Source organism: Phalacrocorax aristotelis, chromosome 2 (assembly GCF_949628215.1).
Source record: "Phalacrocorax aristotelis chromosome 2, bGulAri2.1, whole genome shotgun sequence".
NCBI lineage: Eukaryota > Metazoa > Chordata > Aves > Suliformes > Phalacrocoracidae > Phalacrocorax > Phalacrocorax aristotelis.
The window spans coordinates 18,585,576-18,603,079 of record NC_134277.1 but is presented as its reverse complement, the minus strand read 5'-3'; the positions used below and the strand labels follow the sequence as shown (position 1 = coordinate 18,603,079).

The following is a 17,504-nucleotide window of genomic DNA, read 5'->3' as shown; positions in this document are numbered from 1 at the left end:
TGTATAAAGAAGTATACATCTATTCAGGATAACTCAATAACCTTTTCTGTGAGAATACAAGTTTGATAGATAAATGTAACCGTGTTGTAGAAATGTATTTGAACTTCTGTAAAATATCAGACTGCATAAAATTTTGATCAAGAAACTAAAATAAAATTTAAAAAAATAAAATATTGTTGTAATAGAAAATCATTATGGTGCATATTAAATAAAAAAATGGCTGACAGACTTCAAATGTGGTCATAAAGAGTGTACCAACCTTGACTCCTTGTTTAACTTACTTTGAATAACCTACAAGAAAACAGTAAAATCACTGCTGATAAAATTTGCAGAGAGTACAGTGATTAGGAGTGTGACAAATAATTAAGAGAACAGACTGACATGGTAGAATAATCTAATAAAGCCAGCTGCAGAAATGGCATAACTGAATACAACTAAATATTGTTCCATCACTCTGAACAAAAGCTTTAAGAGTATACACTTATAATGTGGGTCCTCAGCTACAAGTAGGGTGTGAGGATCCTGTGCTTTGAGGCCTTCATCCACCTCTACATCCAAAAGAGTCAATGAATTCTCCATATACAAATGAGACTATTGAGTTTGGAGAAGGCAATACCTCGGTCCTCTATTACCCCTCTGACGTTAATACAAGTATTACTGCAGCATTGTACCTAGCAGTAGTATCTATGATTCAAGGGAGATGGTAAAATATGGGAAAGACCTGAGAATGAAAGAATGAACTCGCTGGAGTGAAAGCATCAGTGAATTAAATTCTAAATAAAAGAAATTAAGGGGTTGCTTGATTTCTCTTTATAAGGATTCATAGGGTTGTTGGAGAACCCTTCAGGAGGATAATAGTGAGCTCTCTAATCCGGCAAACAAAGCTACAGAAAGATTAAAAACTGATAATAAAAGCTAAGCAAGCAAATAGAAGAAATAGAGCATATTTTGTTTTTCTGTTTCTTTTGTATGGCAAATCTGTAGTACTAACTTCTGGTTTCAGGATATTTTAAAGCAATCTATATGACACTGAAGACTTAGATACATCTTTGGTTAAAGACTTATAAAGCCTCCTCAAACTACCCTCTGCCCTCTATTAGATTACTCAGTGACAAACAGACTCCAACATAACTGTTGTCACAGTGATGTGGCTGCCCAGTTCACCGCTTAGTTTAGGGCTGCATTTCTATCTTTATCTGCAGCAGAGTGACTTGACCTTTAAACACCTCTGTTTAAGTGCATTCAAAGACTTCTGTGGATTCATTTATCATTTTTATTTCATACAGCTCAATTGTCTCTGTTTGTTGGGGCTTTTTAGAAACCGTTGGTAATTTACTTTGAAAACTATTCAGCAGGTTCTTTGATGATTTTTTTTCTACTTTTTGGGGAACAAGAACTGACAGCTGTCTTTCCTCATTAACCTTTCTGGCATTTACAGAAGGTTTGATATTAAGCTTCTCATGCTGAGCATATGTTATAGTAACCAGTACATTTTAGTGCAAAGGAAAGTAAAAAAACACCTAACACCTAATTTCCTAAGTTTTCACCCATCCCATTTATTCATCCAGTAATTTTCAGCTTAAGAATTCTCAGCCTAAGAATGGCAAAAATAGCAAAACCCGGGATGCTCTGATCTTGAGATGATGTATGTTGCTGTAGCTCACCTGCCGCCCTCACCTCAATGAAAGGGATAGGCCTTATCACCCCAAAACTCTGAAGCAGAGACGACTCCTTTATTTCAGTCAAGCAGAAATGATCTAACAGTATAAACTGAAACAGTTCCTGAATGTAACATTTTTTTCTCAGTAAAGCTTCCCAGATAAACTTCCTTGGATAATGTCCACTACCAGACCTGACCTGAATATGACAGTGCAAAAGCTGTGGTTTATCGCTGGAAAAAGTGTCTAGCTGGCACTGACTTCTAGGAAGTCTGATTCTTTACTAGGACTCATACAGCAACAGAGATGCTTATGGGGACTGTAATGAAGTGGTGGTCCTGTGCTGAGACACCCAATTAAACTCAGATTTAAATCCTTCTGAGAGCTTGTTTGTTGGAGGACTCACTCCAGTAAATCACCCCTAATCTGTTAGATTCAGTTGTTGAAAACCATTGATCAAAACAACAGTGGTATATTTTCTGCCTGAATAAATATCCAAAATGATAGGCATGGGCCTGAAACCGCTTGAGTTCAGTTATCTTTGCCAGTTATATTCGAGGTTTTGCACACTGGAAAATGTGTGTAATGAAAACATTTCCACAAAGTCATTTTTCAGATTCACTAGAAAGAATAATAACCTTCCTTTGCTAAAATTTTAAAAGAACACGCATAAACTAAGGGTATTTTGGCTTTTCCCTTCCACATATTGGGGAAAAAAAAATCACAAGAGCTGTCTGGCTATAAATATGCCATTGCATAAGCACATTAATATGGTACAGTCACAGTATTTTGTTTGCTATTCCCAAGAGATAAGTTACACAAGGATAGACTTCTAAAACTTCAGCAGCAGTAGTTGTGAAGATCAGAAGCACAAATGTCAAAACAGAGATAATATACCATAGTTAGATTTTCCAGAATCAAATTCTACTAATTTGCATTATGAAAATGTGTAACACCATAAATATCCCCAAATCAACCAAGTAACTCCAAACTGATATCACTGCTCAGCACATTTTGACCTCCAGATATTGTATTTTTTACTGAAGGGAAAAGAGTAAGTATTTGTTATAAGCTGTCTGCTGCTGTTGTTTATAATAAGACACAGTTTGCCATTGCTGCAAGATGAAACGACATACTTTACAAAGCTCAGTTCATGGCTGTGTAAGGGAACAGGATTTTAAAAATGTTTTTTCCAGAATATGCGAAATCTGAACAATTCTGTGATAACTATCTGCTGGCTCTACAAGAATAATACCTTGAGGCAATAAGGAAAACTGAACTTTATTAAAAATTTCATAAAATAAATGAATAGTAAGCTTGGAGAAAATAAGATGGACTTAAGACATAATATGGCACTGCACTGTAGTTTAGACCTACAAAGATAGAAACCTGTAAGGTTCAATCCAAAGTCAAATGCTGCTACATGCCTTTGGAAGTATGATCATATTTTGTTCTTCCAAGAGCATTTTATGAAATGCTTCTAAGCTTATGCTTTTGTTACTGCATCCTCTTTTTTGAAATATGTGAGAAGTGGGGAGGCATAGAGGGAAACAAAAATTTGGCTCAAAATATTAGTTACTGAAAAACCTAGGATACCTAAATTGAATAGCTCAAAAGAGATTTGGAATGGGATATATTACCTCTAACACCTTTCACAACATGGAGCCTAATCCTTAGGCAAAGCAGCTGCCATTAATAATGGTTAAAAGTAATTCCATTACTTATGCTATATGAATTGGTATTTCTAGTCAAGATATTAAGGGGTGTATCTGAACCTCACAAGGAAACTTCCATCCCCAAAAGAGTTCTTGCTTATGTCAAACTAGTCCTTTGCCCAAAGGGCTTTTTATGAAGAAGAGGGATTGGCCTACATAGGTGGACAAACTTCAGCTGCTGTTTTTGCCATATTTGTGGCTGGCATATAGTTGTCTTTCTCCAGTGCTGTTGACTTGGACACAAATACCCTTCATTATTTCATTAAAATCCTGTAAGTAAATATCATTTGATACATTAGCTTTTCTACTGTAGAAAACTACTCATTATGAAAAGCTCTCCTCTTCTTAGACAACATCTTTCCATTCTTTATCAGCATGTAGATTTGACTTAGGAATTGTAATGCTAATTTAATTCTTCATAATTATGACTATTAGGTTTTAAATAATTCATTCTCCCTCCCCCCTGGATTACATACATCAAAAAGTAAGCTTGGCTAAAATTAAATGCTCTTGGATCTGGTAGCTTACAGAACTTGCTCATAATGCATATGAGACTATGGTCTTCTTTCTTAGGAACACTTTTAAAATATTTCTGTAAAATACACTGCTATGATTCAGACCCTTGCGGGAGCAATAGGCATAATTGGTTCCAGTTTCTGCTTTTCACTTGCATAATTTAACTGACTTCTTTGTCGCTCAAGTAAAATGAAGGTGCTCTTCAAGCTGGACTGGGGTGTAGCTTGGCACTGGAAGCCACTGCTAGAACACTTAAGGCAGACCTGGGATACAAATGAGAATGATATGAAGGGACAACAGCAGCTTACAGACAGCACACAAGGAGGACTGTAAGGTAGCTCAACACATCAGACTTCGATAGACTATCCTGTGCCATAACACCACTGGACTCGATAACCTTCCCTAATGCATCTGTGAAGCATAAGTCCAAGGTTACGCTCAGGATCACGCTTGTCTGCCTTTTCTCCAGACATCCCCTAAGTGTATTCCTTCAGGGACTACAATAGCATGCTTCCGTACAATATTTTATGTGTCTCAACATTGCCAGGAATGCCTCATATTAGCAATTCATGGGGTCTCCATAAGTAGTTTGTGAACACCAAGTGAAGAGAAGTGTGAGGATAGCAAAGCACTCGGACATGTTAAGTGTCACACATGCGCTCACTGCCAAATCACACTGGTAGCAGAGTACCATGGTGTCTCCTCTCTTGCACCTCAACTGGTCGTCATTACTAGGCAGTCTTTCTGTTACAGTTCCCAGTGTTAAGCTTCTCACACATTTAATCAAAAAAATAATAAGACCTGGTCATACTTAACGATTGCTTTAGAGACTGCTCTTGCAGAGCAATAGAAACACAGTCTGGTTCAACACATAGATTATAAGTAGATTTTACAAGCATGTGGTCAATCCCAATAGGTAATCAGCAGGCAACAGAGAAACGTCATATAATTTTCCTTCCTAAAGAATGGAGTCTAGATTGAGATAGAGCTGCAGATCCACTCCTGGATGTCTGCAAGAGATGACAGTGTCCCCTTTATCACCTGTACTCCACATTAACCCTGCATGGAAGTCACTGCAATGAGAATGCAAAATTTGTACACAGGGACAGCTAATAGCAATGCTAATTATTATTATTACATATGAGCATGTAAATTAACTAGGCATCTGTGGTATATTCTCACAGGCTCACCGGTGCTCAGAGTTTGCCTCTCATTTACTATTTCATCCTTGTCTCAGGGCATGATGGTACTGATTATTTTGGGTTACTTCAAGTGCCTCATTCTGGATCTGCAGATCTCACACTCTCACACATCTTCAGTGGAAAGAGGGCAGCTTCTGTTTCTGCACACAGCCATTAAATAGGTTGTCATTTGCATCTCTTTTAAAATCTACTTCCAGTGAAAGTCTGGGAACATTCATTATAAAAATGCAGACTGCATTTCTCTTAAATCAATTAAAATGGCAAACATCATTATAGATTTTCTCAGGTAAATAGAATTTACACATCAGCTGGCCTCATAAGAGGCCATTAATTTTTTTATTACTTCTTTGCAATTAACTCCTTGCATGTGCAAATAATCCATATTTTTACAGAGACCGACTTATCTTCAAACAAACACTTCCCTTTGATCTAAGCTTCTGTCATTCTAGCCTTCATGGATAAAAAAGATGATAGATCTTAGTACGTAGCTCACAAGAGCTTTAGCAATCTAGTGCTTGAAATGAAAAATTCAGAGACATTAATCTGTAACATTCAGTGGATTGGTGGTGTTCATAATGCAGGTTCATCATTTGCCCAGTGTGGGGAATCCTATTTGAACACCTCTGGAAGTGTCGGCATCTCTCCCACAAAGCTCCCCCCTGGCCAGCTGGCTGCTGACCTTGTGGAATGTACTAGCTCAGCAGAGCAGGGGCTGATCTGCTCTAATTCCCCCTCTCTGGAGCTTTTCTTTCCCACCAGAGGGCATATACTGTGTGCACACAACTGCCTTCAGAGGCATTTAAAATACATATTGTGTACTAGATAAATGAACTGACTCGAATGCCAAGATTATGTAGTTGATTCTATTCAAAGGGGCTTTTAATTCATCCTGTTGCTCGCTGGGTAAATTATTCCACTTGCTACAAAAGCAGTTGGTTTAGCATACTTTTGTTTCACTTTGCAGCGTGCTGGATGTGCAGTGCTTTTGAATGAGGCCATTCATTTATTTAGCTACTGAGGTAGGTGGTTGTACTGTACCGGTATTCACCCTCATCTCCAAATACCATGGAAATAGCTACTCCCCGGGTTCTAGCCTTTTAAATCTCATGTCTAAGATTTTAATGAAAATAGAAATCATTAAAGCTATTACAAAAATATGTGGCTAAGCGGTATTTAGGTGAATTATGTGGAACTAGGCGTGGGTAGGAGGATGGCTGTGAGGAAGAAGGAAAGCAGAATGCCAGGCTGGTGGGGGGACCTCCCAAGGATAACCGAGGTCCACAAAATGGGTGAAATATGGCACTGTTTGAAATGTTCATTATCATGTAATTATATTGAAAAAAGTAAAGGAGAGAACAGTTTCCTGAGACCACACGGGAGAGACCCCCCGAGATCAGCACTTCGAGGGCTTCTCGGCCCCCAGGACTGAGCCCGCCATCACCCAGGGCAGCTCCGAGAAGGCCCTGCGGCAGGGCTGGCCCAAGGGCTTCTCCTCGGCCTCAGCCTGGCCGCCGGGGCCAGCCGGCCCGCCGCATCCTTCGCTGCGAGGGCTGCCGGCGAGGCAGCGTCCTGCCATGGCGACGGGAGGAAGAGAAAGCGCTGAGGGGAGGACGGGTGGCGGGGACACTCGTGTGGGGCCCGGCCTCCCGCGGGGGGCGGGTAGAGGGGCAGGCGGACTACGCTTCCCGGCGTGCCCCGGCGGCCTCGGGGCGGTGCGAGGGGAGGGGAAGGAAGGGAAGAGCGCCGCTGTGGGAGCCATAATATGGGCGCCTGAAGCTGGGGTGGAGGTAGGGCTGGGTCGTTGGTGGGGGTGTGGGTGTCGCGGGACGCGCTTCAGCCTCGGGGCGAGGCTTGTCCGAGAAGCTGGGCGGGGTGTGCCCCAGTCCTAGTCCTGCCTTGCCCGGCTGGAGGAAGAGGGCGGGGGTCCGGAGTGGGGGCCGGGCGCAGCGGGGGCCGGGCACCCCATCCCCTTGCCTCCGCGGGGTGGCTGCGGGTGGCCCGGCGCCTCTCAGCCCCTCTCCCCGTAGTCGGCTACAGGCGCCACGACGAGAGAGGCCGAGCTGAGCCTGCCCCGCCGGACGCGGCCCGGCGGCCGAGCAGGAGGCGGTGAGGGGACGGGACGGGGACATGGCGGAGACCGGCTCCGTGCACGCCACCAGGTTCGAGGCGGCCGTGAAGGTGATCCAGAGCCTGCCCAAAAATGGTGAGTGCGGCCGGTGGGGCGGCGAAGTCCGGCGGCCTCGGCGCGGGGCCCGGCTGGCACAGGCCGGGGCAGCAGGGCCGCCCGGGCCGGCGCCCCTCAGCTGGCGGCGGCGGGAGAACCGCTGGGGCAGCTCCTAGTGCTGCCGGCCGCCTGGCCTAGAGGGGCGCCGGTTCGGGGGCTTCCGAGCCCGGGACGGGAGTTCCTCAGCCGGGCGCCGGGCAGGGGGCCTGTCGGCTCCTGCCGTGCGCTGCGGGGGGCGCCGGGGACGGGCTCTGCCTCCCTGAAACCCTGAGGTTGGGTTGGCGGCTTCAGAGCTGTTATCGTGAGTTCCCTCTGCCGAGAGAGTTAACAGAACGGAAAAGCAAAAAAAAGTTGGTTATTACATGCGTCATTAATTCTGGCGTAAGAAAAACTGGTTTTTTTTTGAGGTAGTAATGTAAAGGTCACCGTAAACTTCTCCTAACAGCTAGAATCGAACCTCAAAGTACTTGATTTAATGGATCGGTTGTGCATCTTCCCTGCTAGCTGTTACATTTTTGTATTCACGTTTCCTACCTCTACAAAACCGTGTTCCACAAAGGAAGAAAACAAAACCAGGAGAAAGAGTGAAACATAACCCAAAGTGCTGTCAAATACCCAAAGTAAACAAAAACAGTGCGAAGGCTATTTTGGGGTATGTTGTGTTTGGGTTTTTGTTGTTTTTGTTTTGGTTTAAGTTCTGGAATCTTTCAATAGTTGCTGTTTTGTAACAGTAGAGTGACTTGCAAGATATTTTGTTTACTGGGAGCTAAACCTGTCCCTTTAAACTGAGTGAAAGGACACTCACTTTATGTTACCTACTACTCCTTTTTCTTTAATTCTAATTGTGGAGTCTGACCTTAGGAGTAGTAAAGGTTATAGTCCCTTAAACTGAAACTTGCTGTTTGTAAAGTAAATATTGTCAGTGGTGCTGGTTCATGGTAGATGAAGTAAAGATGTTTTCTGTTGACTGATAGCAGTACAATTTAAATCAGGCTGTAACAAACTGCAGGCTGTTTTCTCACAGAAATAATAAGCTTGTTAAGATACTTAATAATATTCTTGACTACAATGTAATTATATTTTAAAATGCTTTCACTAGGTTCATTCCAGCCAACGAATGAAATGATGCTCAAGTTCTATAGCTTTTATAAGCAAGCAACCCAAGGACCCTGTAACATTCCACGACCTGGATTTTGGGATCCGATTGGTAGATATAAATGGTAACTTTTCATGAGTTGTTGTTTTGTTCTGGTTTTTTAATGCTTGGAGTGGAGATATTTAGAAGAGTGGCACTTGGAGAATGAGTTTAGTGAGTTTATTTCTATCTCAGAGAAAGAACATTCACAACCTTTGATGCTTTAATTAGTTTTCTGCCTTGTGTTCCAACTTTCCAGCTCAGATAATTTGTAAGTTTTTGGAGTTGCAGATAAGAACATTCCCTCGGGTTCTGCAGGTGGGCAAGTTTTTCTTGGGCAAGCACCATCATGGTACCTCTGCAGTGTTTATCCCATGTTGTAGACTGAAACTGTAGGTGCTCTGCAGAATGAGTGATGTGGTTGAGTGTCTGGAATTCCTCCTTATCAAGTATTCATGTATAATGTGAGCCTGAAGTAAGTGCTCACTGACAGCTATTGGTATAGCTTCAAGCTCATGGACAGATCTGGTTTATGTATATTTCTGGTTTGTCTGCTCAGTGGTAGGGCTTCTGACTGTATTTTGCTTGTGCTGGGAAGACTTCTGATTCAGCAAATTGCTGAGATCTGTTTGAAAAGCCATGAATGCTTTGCATATTATATTTTAATAAGTTTGTACTGAAGAACAAGTATTGCTGTCTTCATGGTCACAGTCTTCTTGGGATTTGTGAAATGATTCGGGATTTTTTTTCCCCCACCTTCTTTCTTTCCTCCCCAGTCTTCCTAAGTCAGGGTGAAGGAGGTATCTTTGCAGAGGACTAGGGCAGTAAGCTTCCACCCACCTTGTTGGTTGTAGCTGAAATGTGAATGATCAACCTTGGGGTTTTGCTGTAGTGGGACAAATACTCTGGCAAAGGGAAGGGACAGTGACAAGTGCAAGACTGATTAAGGAAACATTTTATTCCAGTCTGGGTTCAGACAGATTCCTTGTTCAATACTGATAAATTTGATTGGATGCTTCTGTCTTGCAGAATTGGAGAGGGGGAGGGTTTTTTAGGTCATAAGTAGCTGCTGTAATAACTGGGGGCGATGATTAAGCTACTTACCTACTGGACTGATGTGTCTTTCCCCAGTTGCTAAACTTGAAAGGGACAGATTTTTCTTGTAGCCTGTTCTAACTTGCAACTGTTTCCAAGTGGTGGCTGAAGTGTCTGTGCCTGCTCTTTTTCTACAGCAGATGGTCTTAAAGCAGGAAAAAAATCAACCTAATCAAAGGGAAACGTGTGTGTCTCATATCTGGGCTTGTTAACTTACCAGGTACAAGATCATAGCTGGTCACTGGGGAACTCTTCAGTCCCCAGGCTGTTCAGTTTGTTGCTGCTTTGTTGATGTACCCCTATTACCTTACCCTAGCAAATTACACAGTTGGACTTTAAAAAAAAAGTTGTGAATTGTTGTTGCATTTTATTTGTATTGGAGAAACTCTGGGCATTACATAACTGACCTACTTAAGGCCAGGCTGAAAATATCCAGTAGGCCCTGAAGATGTAAGCAACTTTCTTTCCTAGGGATGCTTGGAGTGCCCTGGGAGACATGTCCAAAGAAGAAGCCATGATAGCCTATGTTGAAGAAATGAAAAAGGTAAGTTTACTAATGAATGGATCTTCTAGAACAAATGTTCCAGAAATAAAGTAGGGAACATGAGGAGGTTCTTGCTGACTACTACTGTCAAAACTCCAAATGAGTTATTCCCTATGTGAACTGCTATATTTTGGTACTATGCTGTTTGCCCCACAGAGAGAAGAAAATGATGTAGTTCCTTCCAAAGCCATAGAATTTGGGTTTTCAGAGAAACATGGGAGCTCTAGCTAATATGAACCTTAAATGACAGAGCTTAGGAAAGTGAAGTATTGATATCATGGTAAAGAGGGCAGTGGGGAAAACAGTGGAACTTAAAGTACAACAAAAGAAAAGGTGATTTACTACAAACTGCCTCAGTTCTCAGAGTTGAAAGAGGTAAGAGATCCTTATCTTGGAAAGGAAAAAAACAACCTGCCAAAAGGATTTCAGGAGCAAGAGTCTCACCCTCATGACTGGAGACATGAGTATAATCAAATATATAAACTTGATCATCTTTTTTATTTTTCAAGAAGAACTCAGTGACCTGAATTTTCTGTATTTGTCATGAAAATATTCCTTGTTTATTACAGTTGCAGTCAAAGAATTGTGTAATTTGGTCTGTCTTTTTTGGAATGGATGTGTAACTAGTAAACAGTCCTAGTCACTATATTAAGCAGGAATTGCAGCATTAATTAATAAAAGACAAGAAATTTTAATTCTGAATATTTACTTTAACTAACCCTTTCAACTGTAGTCTTTTCACTGAAGCTTTGCCGTTTAAAGATTATTTCCTGTCAATCTGGATAAAAGTAGAATTGTAAACTGTTAGTATTATGAGGTTAGCATCAACAAGAGAAAATGTAAGTTCTGCTCGAAACACTTGCTTTTCTCCTAGGCCACTATCTAGACATTGAGCTCTTAGCACGTTTAATGATTGATAAAACAAAAACTTTTACTAGGAAAGGAGCTGGAGTCTGACTACTGATCTTCTTCCCATATATAGTTTTAGTAATTTAGTTCCTGCTAGTATTACTGTAGCTGCTTTAAAATGTAAAACAAACAACTGTAGAAAACAGAGAATGCCAAATATTATTAATGTGGTCAAAAATCCAAATAAATTTTAATAATTCCTTTTGAATGTGTGCCACAAGATTTGGTGCTTCACTTCAAATCTTGGATTCAAAATGTGTTAATACTTCAGTAGAGTACCTAATTTTTTCGGTGCAGTAATTGGTTTGGTCAGGACACTAAAACTAAAACTGCAATGTTTGTTCTAAAAAAAAACCGTAGTGAACCTCCTGTGAGGGAGTCTACTTACTTGACCCTAATGAAGCACAAATATTCTGCCTCTGTACAGATTATACGTAGGGAATGGAGAGCAAATGCCTTCTTGCCTCGCTCAGCTTTGAAACTGGGGAATCTGTTTACCCTGCTTTGGTGCTGTTTCAGCTCTCACATTTGAAATACTAGCTTCAGTTTTTCCAACCCAATTGATTTGAAATGTCAGTGGAAGTGCATTTCAAATGATGCACTGGGTTGTTCTATCAGAACATAAGGCACTAATCCTTGTGTTACTGTGGGCATTCTGCTGTTCTGCATAGGTATCCATGTCTAAGGGGGCAAAACCCCCACTTGTATACTGATAACACAGGACTGTGTTTAAGGGTGTGTAAGATTGCCTTATTCCCTTCATGTGGTAGCCTCGAAAATTGCAACTGTTGAGGGATGTGTCTGGATGAGGTTTTGAGGTGCTGGTGAGAGATGACCAAATGTGTGGAGTCTTAGCTAAGATGAATCTGAGCTCAGGTGCATTTTGTTTAAGGTTAATTATCTTCCAAGTAGTATTGCTGAAATTGTTTATCGCAATACTGTTTAAACTAATTGATTTACACTTCCAATATAATGTTTTGTTAATATGTTAGAAATGAGTGATATCTTAGCATAAAGAAGTGTTAACATGATACAGTGTTTCTAATTAAAACAAGAGTGTTCATGTATGAATAGTCTGAGGTACAAAGAAAATAGTTCAGGATACGTGATAACTTATTTTGCACTTTCAGATTTTAAGATTAAGTATTATGCCTAGCAGCTATGGAAGTAAGCAATTGATTTTGTTTGTGGAAGTATTTTCTCTTTTATTGCTCACCTGAAAGCTAGAAGTTACAAAACTCTTAATTTAACAGAAATTGTGTGGTAAGATTCTAAGAATTGCTCCAAGCTGCAGAGAGTATTAATGAAGTCTGTTTAGAATAGATGAAGAGCAGTTATGTGCAGACATTGTAGAAATGTGTGTGTGAAAGAGCTTACAGCGCAGATGACAAGTAAATGTGGAGCAAATGCAAGAGCTATTCTAGAATAGGTTTCTTGTTGCTCTCGATGCTATTGAAATGGAAAAAAAAAAAAAAATCACTGTCCTGCCTCTGGTTCATATCCAGTTCTGTATCTGAGCACTGAGCGTTTCTAACAAATATGGAATGAATTATATACACTGAATAGATCAGAGGAGTGGCAAAGAAACTGCAGTTTGATAGGGTTGTTGTCTGTTGGTGTCCTTGACTGGCTTGCAAGTGTTGACTTGTTACCTGCTAGCCTGCCTGGAGCTCCTGCTTTGTGAAGTAATGCTGTAGCTTTTGCTTCCACTGCTTAGTGACGTGCTTGGTGCTTTTGTGCAGCGTGGTTTGTGTCAACTTGTACCTCCATCTGTTGCTTTCTTGGTGCTCTTCTGGAAGAGGAGGTGTACTGTGGCTGTTAGTTTGCTTCTACCGGAGTCTTTTCCTAAAGCTAGTGCCTCTTGTAAAAAAAAAAAATATATATATATAAAATAAATTAAAAAAGTAGAGGGTGAAAGAGGAACAAAATTATTGGCAAAAAGGTTCGTTGAAAGGACTTAAACTAGAATGGGACAATAATATCATATGCTTTTGAAATAATATTCAATTATTGAAACTCTATTTTAGATTTAAGATTTTGCATTCCTATCAGATGATCAAAGGTACTGGTTTTATAACTTAAAATTAAGAAATTTTTATCAAAGGAAGAGGTCCAAATGACTTCAAGAGCAGAACTTTGTTCTGGTTTGCTCTTTTTCTAAGTATGTATTTGTTTTGCTGAATTCTGTCCATTTTGTTTAAGTTTAGATGGACCCAGTAGGGCACTTTTGATCTGTTCCTTACATTCCACTGAAGGTGACAAGGTTTGTCAAAGAATCCTCTAAGAAAAAAAGTCAGTTTCATTTTCTTCTCTGGGAAGACTTGTGTATTAAATAAATTCCATCACATAGCAGCAGCCTGTTGAATTTTGAGTTGGTTCAGTTTGAAATTGCTGAAATAATGGATTCCAAGGTCTAATACTGTGCTGAGGCTGTCCTTTAGTGTTGGCAAATGCATTAGCTCTCCCATCTTCTCTTCACCTAAAAAAAAAACCTCATACAGCGAGTTAAGATTCTTGTTTGGTATATTAATTTTATGTTGTTTCCCTTTAATTAAAGAAAATTTAAAAATCAGTTTAAAGTGTTAAGTGACGTAGTGAAATGTTACTGGGTTTTACAATGACCAGCAGTTTCTAAGATCAGTTGAAACAAATGAATAATTGAAATGCTGTTTCATATTTTGGACTTGTAGATTCTTGAAAGTATGCCCATGACGGACAAAGTTGAAGAATTACTACAAGTAATAGGCCCGTTCTATGAAATAGTAGAAGATAAAAAGAACAGAGGATCTGACCTAACCTCAGGTTCGGAAAATAACTTCCTTTATACTACTAATAATCACAACTCCAGATTTTTTTGGGCTTGTTTGCTGTAAATGGTTTTAAAGCTAAATGTTGCATCTTTCTGTTCATTCTCTTTACTATATGGCAGTTCGAATGGAGAAAGTCTCTAAGTATTTGGAAGGTAGGAATAATAAATTATGTGTAAGTCCATCTTTTCCATTGTTCTGGTGCTGTAGTAACTTCTTGCTAACACTTGTGACTTCTGGGCTTGCCACCTCATTAGTCTGGATTCTGTTTTATTTTGCTTCTGAGGCACTAAACAAAATTAGACCCAGGAAGCTCCATGTCTAGTCCTTTTTTATAGGCTTTTTGAGCTCCTGAAGGAAGCCTCTTCCTGAAAAAAGGACAGTATTTAAAACAAACAATTCCCACAACTGAATCTAGTTTATGCCTTTCCATTAATAAAAGGAACAACTAATGTGTAGTGCTACATCCTGATGTAGCTGTGGATTATCAAACTGTATGCAGAGCTGGTAATCCAGCTCCATCATCCAATCCAAAATATAAAAAAAAAACTCCACAATCAAAACCCATGTTTTTTTAATCATGGCTTCCCTAATACAGAATGTGAGATGGGTTTGTGAAACTTCTAAGTTAGGTTTTCTGAGGCTCCAGTTCATGAAGGGAATATCTCTTTAAACATTTTAAATCTCTGAGAAGTGGCAAACCTAGTGGTGTCATAGCTGCATAAATACCAGTGTGGTGATTTTTATTTAGCAATACCATTGTGAGAATGTTTTGGTAATAAGTTATTATGTTACAGGTAATGTGTTCATAAGGTTGTAATAAAGGCTTACAATTGTCTAAATTTGGCTTAAAATTACAGTTAAAAATTGAAATGCAACAGGGCAAAACTTGAAACTATTTAAAAAACAAAACTGCACAAATTAATTGGTTTAATGTGTTTAAGAAGTAGGAGTCAGCTGGTTAGGTTGCCTTTTGTATGTGGCTTTTCCCCCTTAAAGGAATGTAGCTTTGATTTTGGTTTTGATATCAAGTCTCAGAGAAACAGAAATAGTTTTTCATTCCTTTTGAGGAAAGGTAATGGTAGAAGTTTTTAAATGGCCATTTTGAAAGCTGTGTGACTTTTTTCTCAACTAAAATTGTGTATGCTTCATGGTTGGGATTTAATGAGCTTGCCTGACAGCTGGATTGATGGGCAAAATTCTAAGTATCAGTAGATTTGGGTCAGTGATCTGTGTAATAAGGATTTACTTGGACTTGGTGTCTGTGGCACAGTGCCAAAAGCCACATTTTTTAAAAAAGTGACTTAGGGAAACAGAGAATCATGGAAGTTAAACCATACCTGTATTAATAATTGATCTAGCATACTTATTTTGAAGAGGCAGCTTAAATGTAAGGCAGTGTAAGTAAAACAGAATAGCAAACTTCAGCTTTATCTTTGTCTGCCAGTGTTGTAATAAATTTGGTGGTATGTCATCATTCTTCCATTTTAAAGCTGCAACTTCTAATTATGCCACAATGAATTCAGTCAGTTTTCAGTCTGTTGTATGTTATAATTTTACAATTGCATTTAAGAGCTTGAAGCCCTTTCTTCAGCGCGCTTGCCACTTGCCCAATTAAAAGTGAAGCTGGAAATAATTTTTATTGTCAACAGTACAGGTCTTAAAATACTTGTTAGAAGTATGGAAGCATGAGCACCTTCAGTCTTCCAGATACATGCTGAAGAATAGAACCAATCTGCCCAAGTCAGTGTTTGAGATGGTGTAGCCACTGGTGATGATGCTGTTAAAAATTAACATGTGGTTATGTTAGCTGTCCTAGTGCTGCAGAAGAGAATAGGTAACCGTTGCAGTATTACAGAGGACCCTTTGCTATTGGAAGAGTAGGAGGACTGTGGGGTAAGGTGGGGAGGTGCTTTAGAAGAGTAACGGTTTAACTGCTTGCTCTTGCTAATAAATGCACAAGAAATCTGATGTCCAAGCTAATGCTAAAAAAGCAAGCTTCAAAATACCATTGCTCACTAAATTTGAAATTTTCAGAGTGGGCATTCAAGCTTTCCTGTTACGCTATACCTGAAGAAGCCAAAGGTGGGCTAGAATTGGCACCCTAATCATCTGATACTGGGTGAAAAAAATCAAAAGTTTCAAAGTTAAGTCATCCTTCTGAATGTTTTCTTGAGAATGTTTGTAGATGTTTTCTTTTTTTTCCGAATGTGAGTAAATCCAATGTGGGGCAAGAAAATCCCTACCTGACAGGCCTGCACAAAGTTATCTCAACAACTAAGCAAAATATCTCAAAATTGTTCACAAGTTCCTCTGTAGAATTTTCCTGTGTACTCCTTCTGCTTTGTGACAAGGCATTTTAAAATCCTACTAAATAAAGATGACCCTTCACCTTTATACTTAGTGGTAGTACTCTTTGTAAGACTGAAGACTAAATGTTGCCTCCAGTAATGACAGGTTATGCACTGCAGAGGCTGTGGAAAACTTAAGTATTATAATACTCCTAAACTTTGTCATCCTCATTAATGTTTCTCTCCTGAAAACTTTGCTCCCAGCTGTATTGCAGTTGCACCAGATGAAACCCAATTGAAGCAAGGTGACTTGTGTTGCTGCACATGCTGGCTTTGGCCAGTTCTGGTTGCAGCGTAGGATGTTTGCGCTAGGAGTCCATTCAGGGCACTGCTTCCGTAGCAGCTTGTGTGGATGGCAGAAGTTGGCCCGGCTCACAGGCAGATATGGCTATTTAACAATTTGCTTGGTGTCTTCCTGCATTGGGTATGGGAGCTAGGTTTAAAAGACAATACTCACTGGGGTCAGGGTGCTTTTAGAACAAGCAAATACATATAGACACTTCTGTTTCAAAAGAAGTAGTTAGTGCAGGACATAGGTAAGCTTGGAGGGGAGGGCTTGCACATGAAAAAAGTGCCTCTGTTCTTAATTATTACTTTCCATGTAGAAACACTCTTAAAATGCAATATATTTTCCAACTGTACTTCTGTAGATTGCATGTGATTAGTCGCTCTTGTCAAATAATTTTATTTTCTCAAAGAGCTTCTCGTTATTTTCAACATCTTTGCTTTGTAATGTAGCATTTGGTGGCACGCTCTTCCTGCTTGTGTGCAGGCCTCTCTGTGAAACACCCTGTGTTTGCTGCATGAGCTCATTTTTAAATTTCTGTTTGACTTCAAATATACTTGCTAAACTGATTTCCTTCCTTCTCCTTCCTCTTTTCCTCGCTAGGAGTTCTAAGGAACTCAATGGCTGTGAATCTTCCTAATGCTTTGTAAGAAGGGTAAAAAGAGCTAAAATCCCTGGTACTCTGAAACTGCTGTGCTTTAGTAGGATATGTTGAATGGCTGGCATCCCCACAGCCAAGAGGTACATTAAGGCAGGGCCAGCATGGGGCAGGAGGAGCTGGTGGGTGGGTCCTTTAAACTTTTTATCCTAGTTTCTAGGGATAAGTTAACAGGTATAATCAAGGTTACAGATTAAATTCAGGGAGGCTAGTGTGAAACTTGCTATATAAATATTTTTGTTAATATCTCAGTTGTTTAATAAATTACCTTCAGAAACATCTAGAACATTGCAGTGTTTGCTGCAGGATGGGGTTATTGTAGGATTAAGGGCTGGGCCAGCAAGTGCTGAAGTCAGGGGAGTCTAAATGCAGTGTGGATCAGTGTCTCGGCAAGCCACAGATTG

General features: G+C 40.1%; 1 protein-coding gene across 2 annotated transcripts in view; it reads left to right on the top strand.

The window, feature by feature from the left end:
• The first annotated feature begins 6,763 nt into the window (after positions 1 to 6,763).
• The window catches only part of ACBD5 (acyl-CoA binding domain containing 5), a 31,140-nt gene continuing 20,399 nt past the window's right edge, over positions 6,764 to 17,504 (top strand). The window contains exons 1-6 of one of the 2 annotated variants that reach the window (XM_075082589.1): positions 6,764 to 6,878; positions 7,119 to 7,294; positions 8,415 to 8,535; positions 10,017 to 10,089; positions 13,689 to 13,800; positions 13,928 to 13,960. In XM_075082589.1, coding sequence (XP_074938690.1) covers positions 7,219 to 7,294; positions 8,415 to 8,535; positions 10,017 to 10,089; positions 13,689 to 13,800; positions 13,928 to 13,960 — 415 coding nt within the window. In that variant the 5' untranslated portion in view covers positions 6,764 to 6,878; positions 7,119 to 7,218. The remainder of the gene's footprint in view (positions 6,879 to 7,118; positions 7,295 to 8,414; positions 8,536 to 10,016; positions 10,090 to 13,688; positions 13,801 to 13,927; positions 13,961 to 17,504) is intronic. The other variant, XM_075082590.1, reaches the window with a different exon arrangement.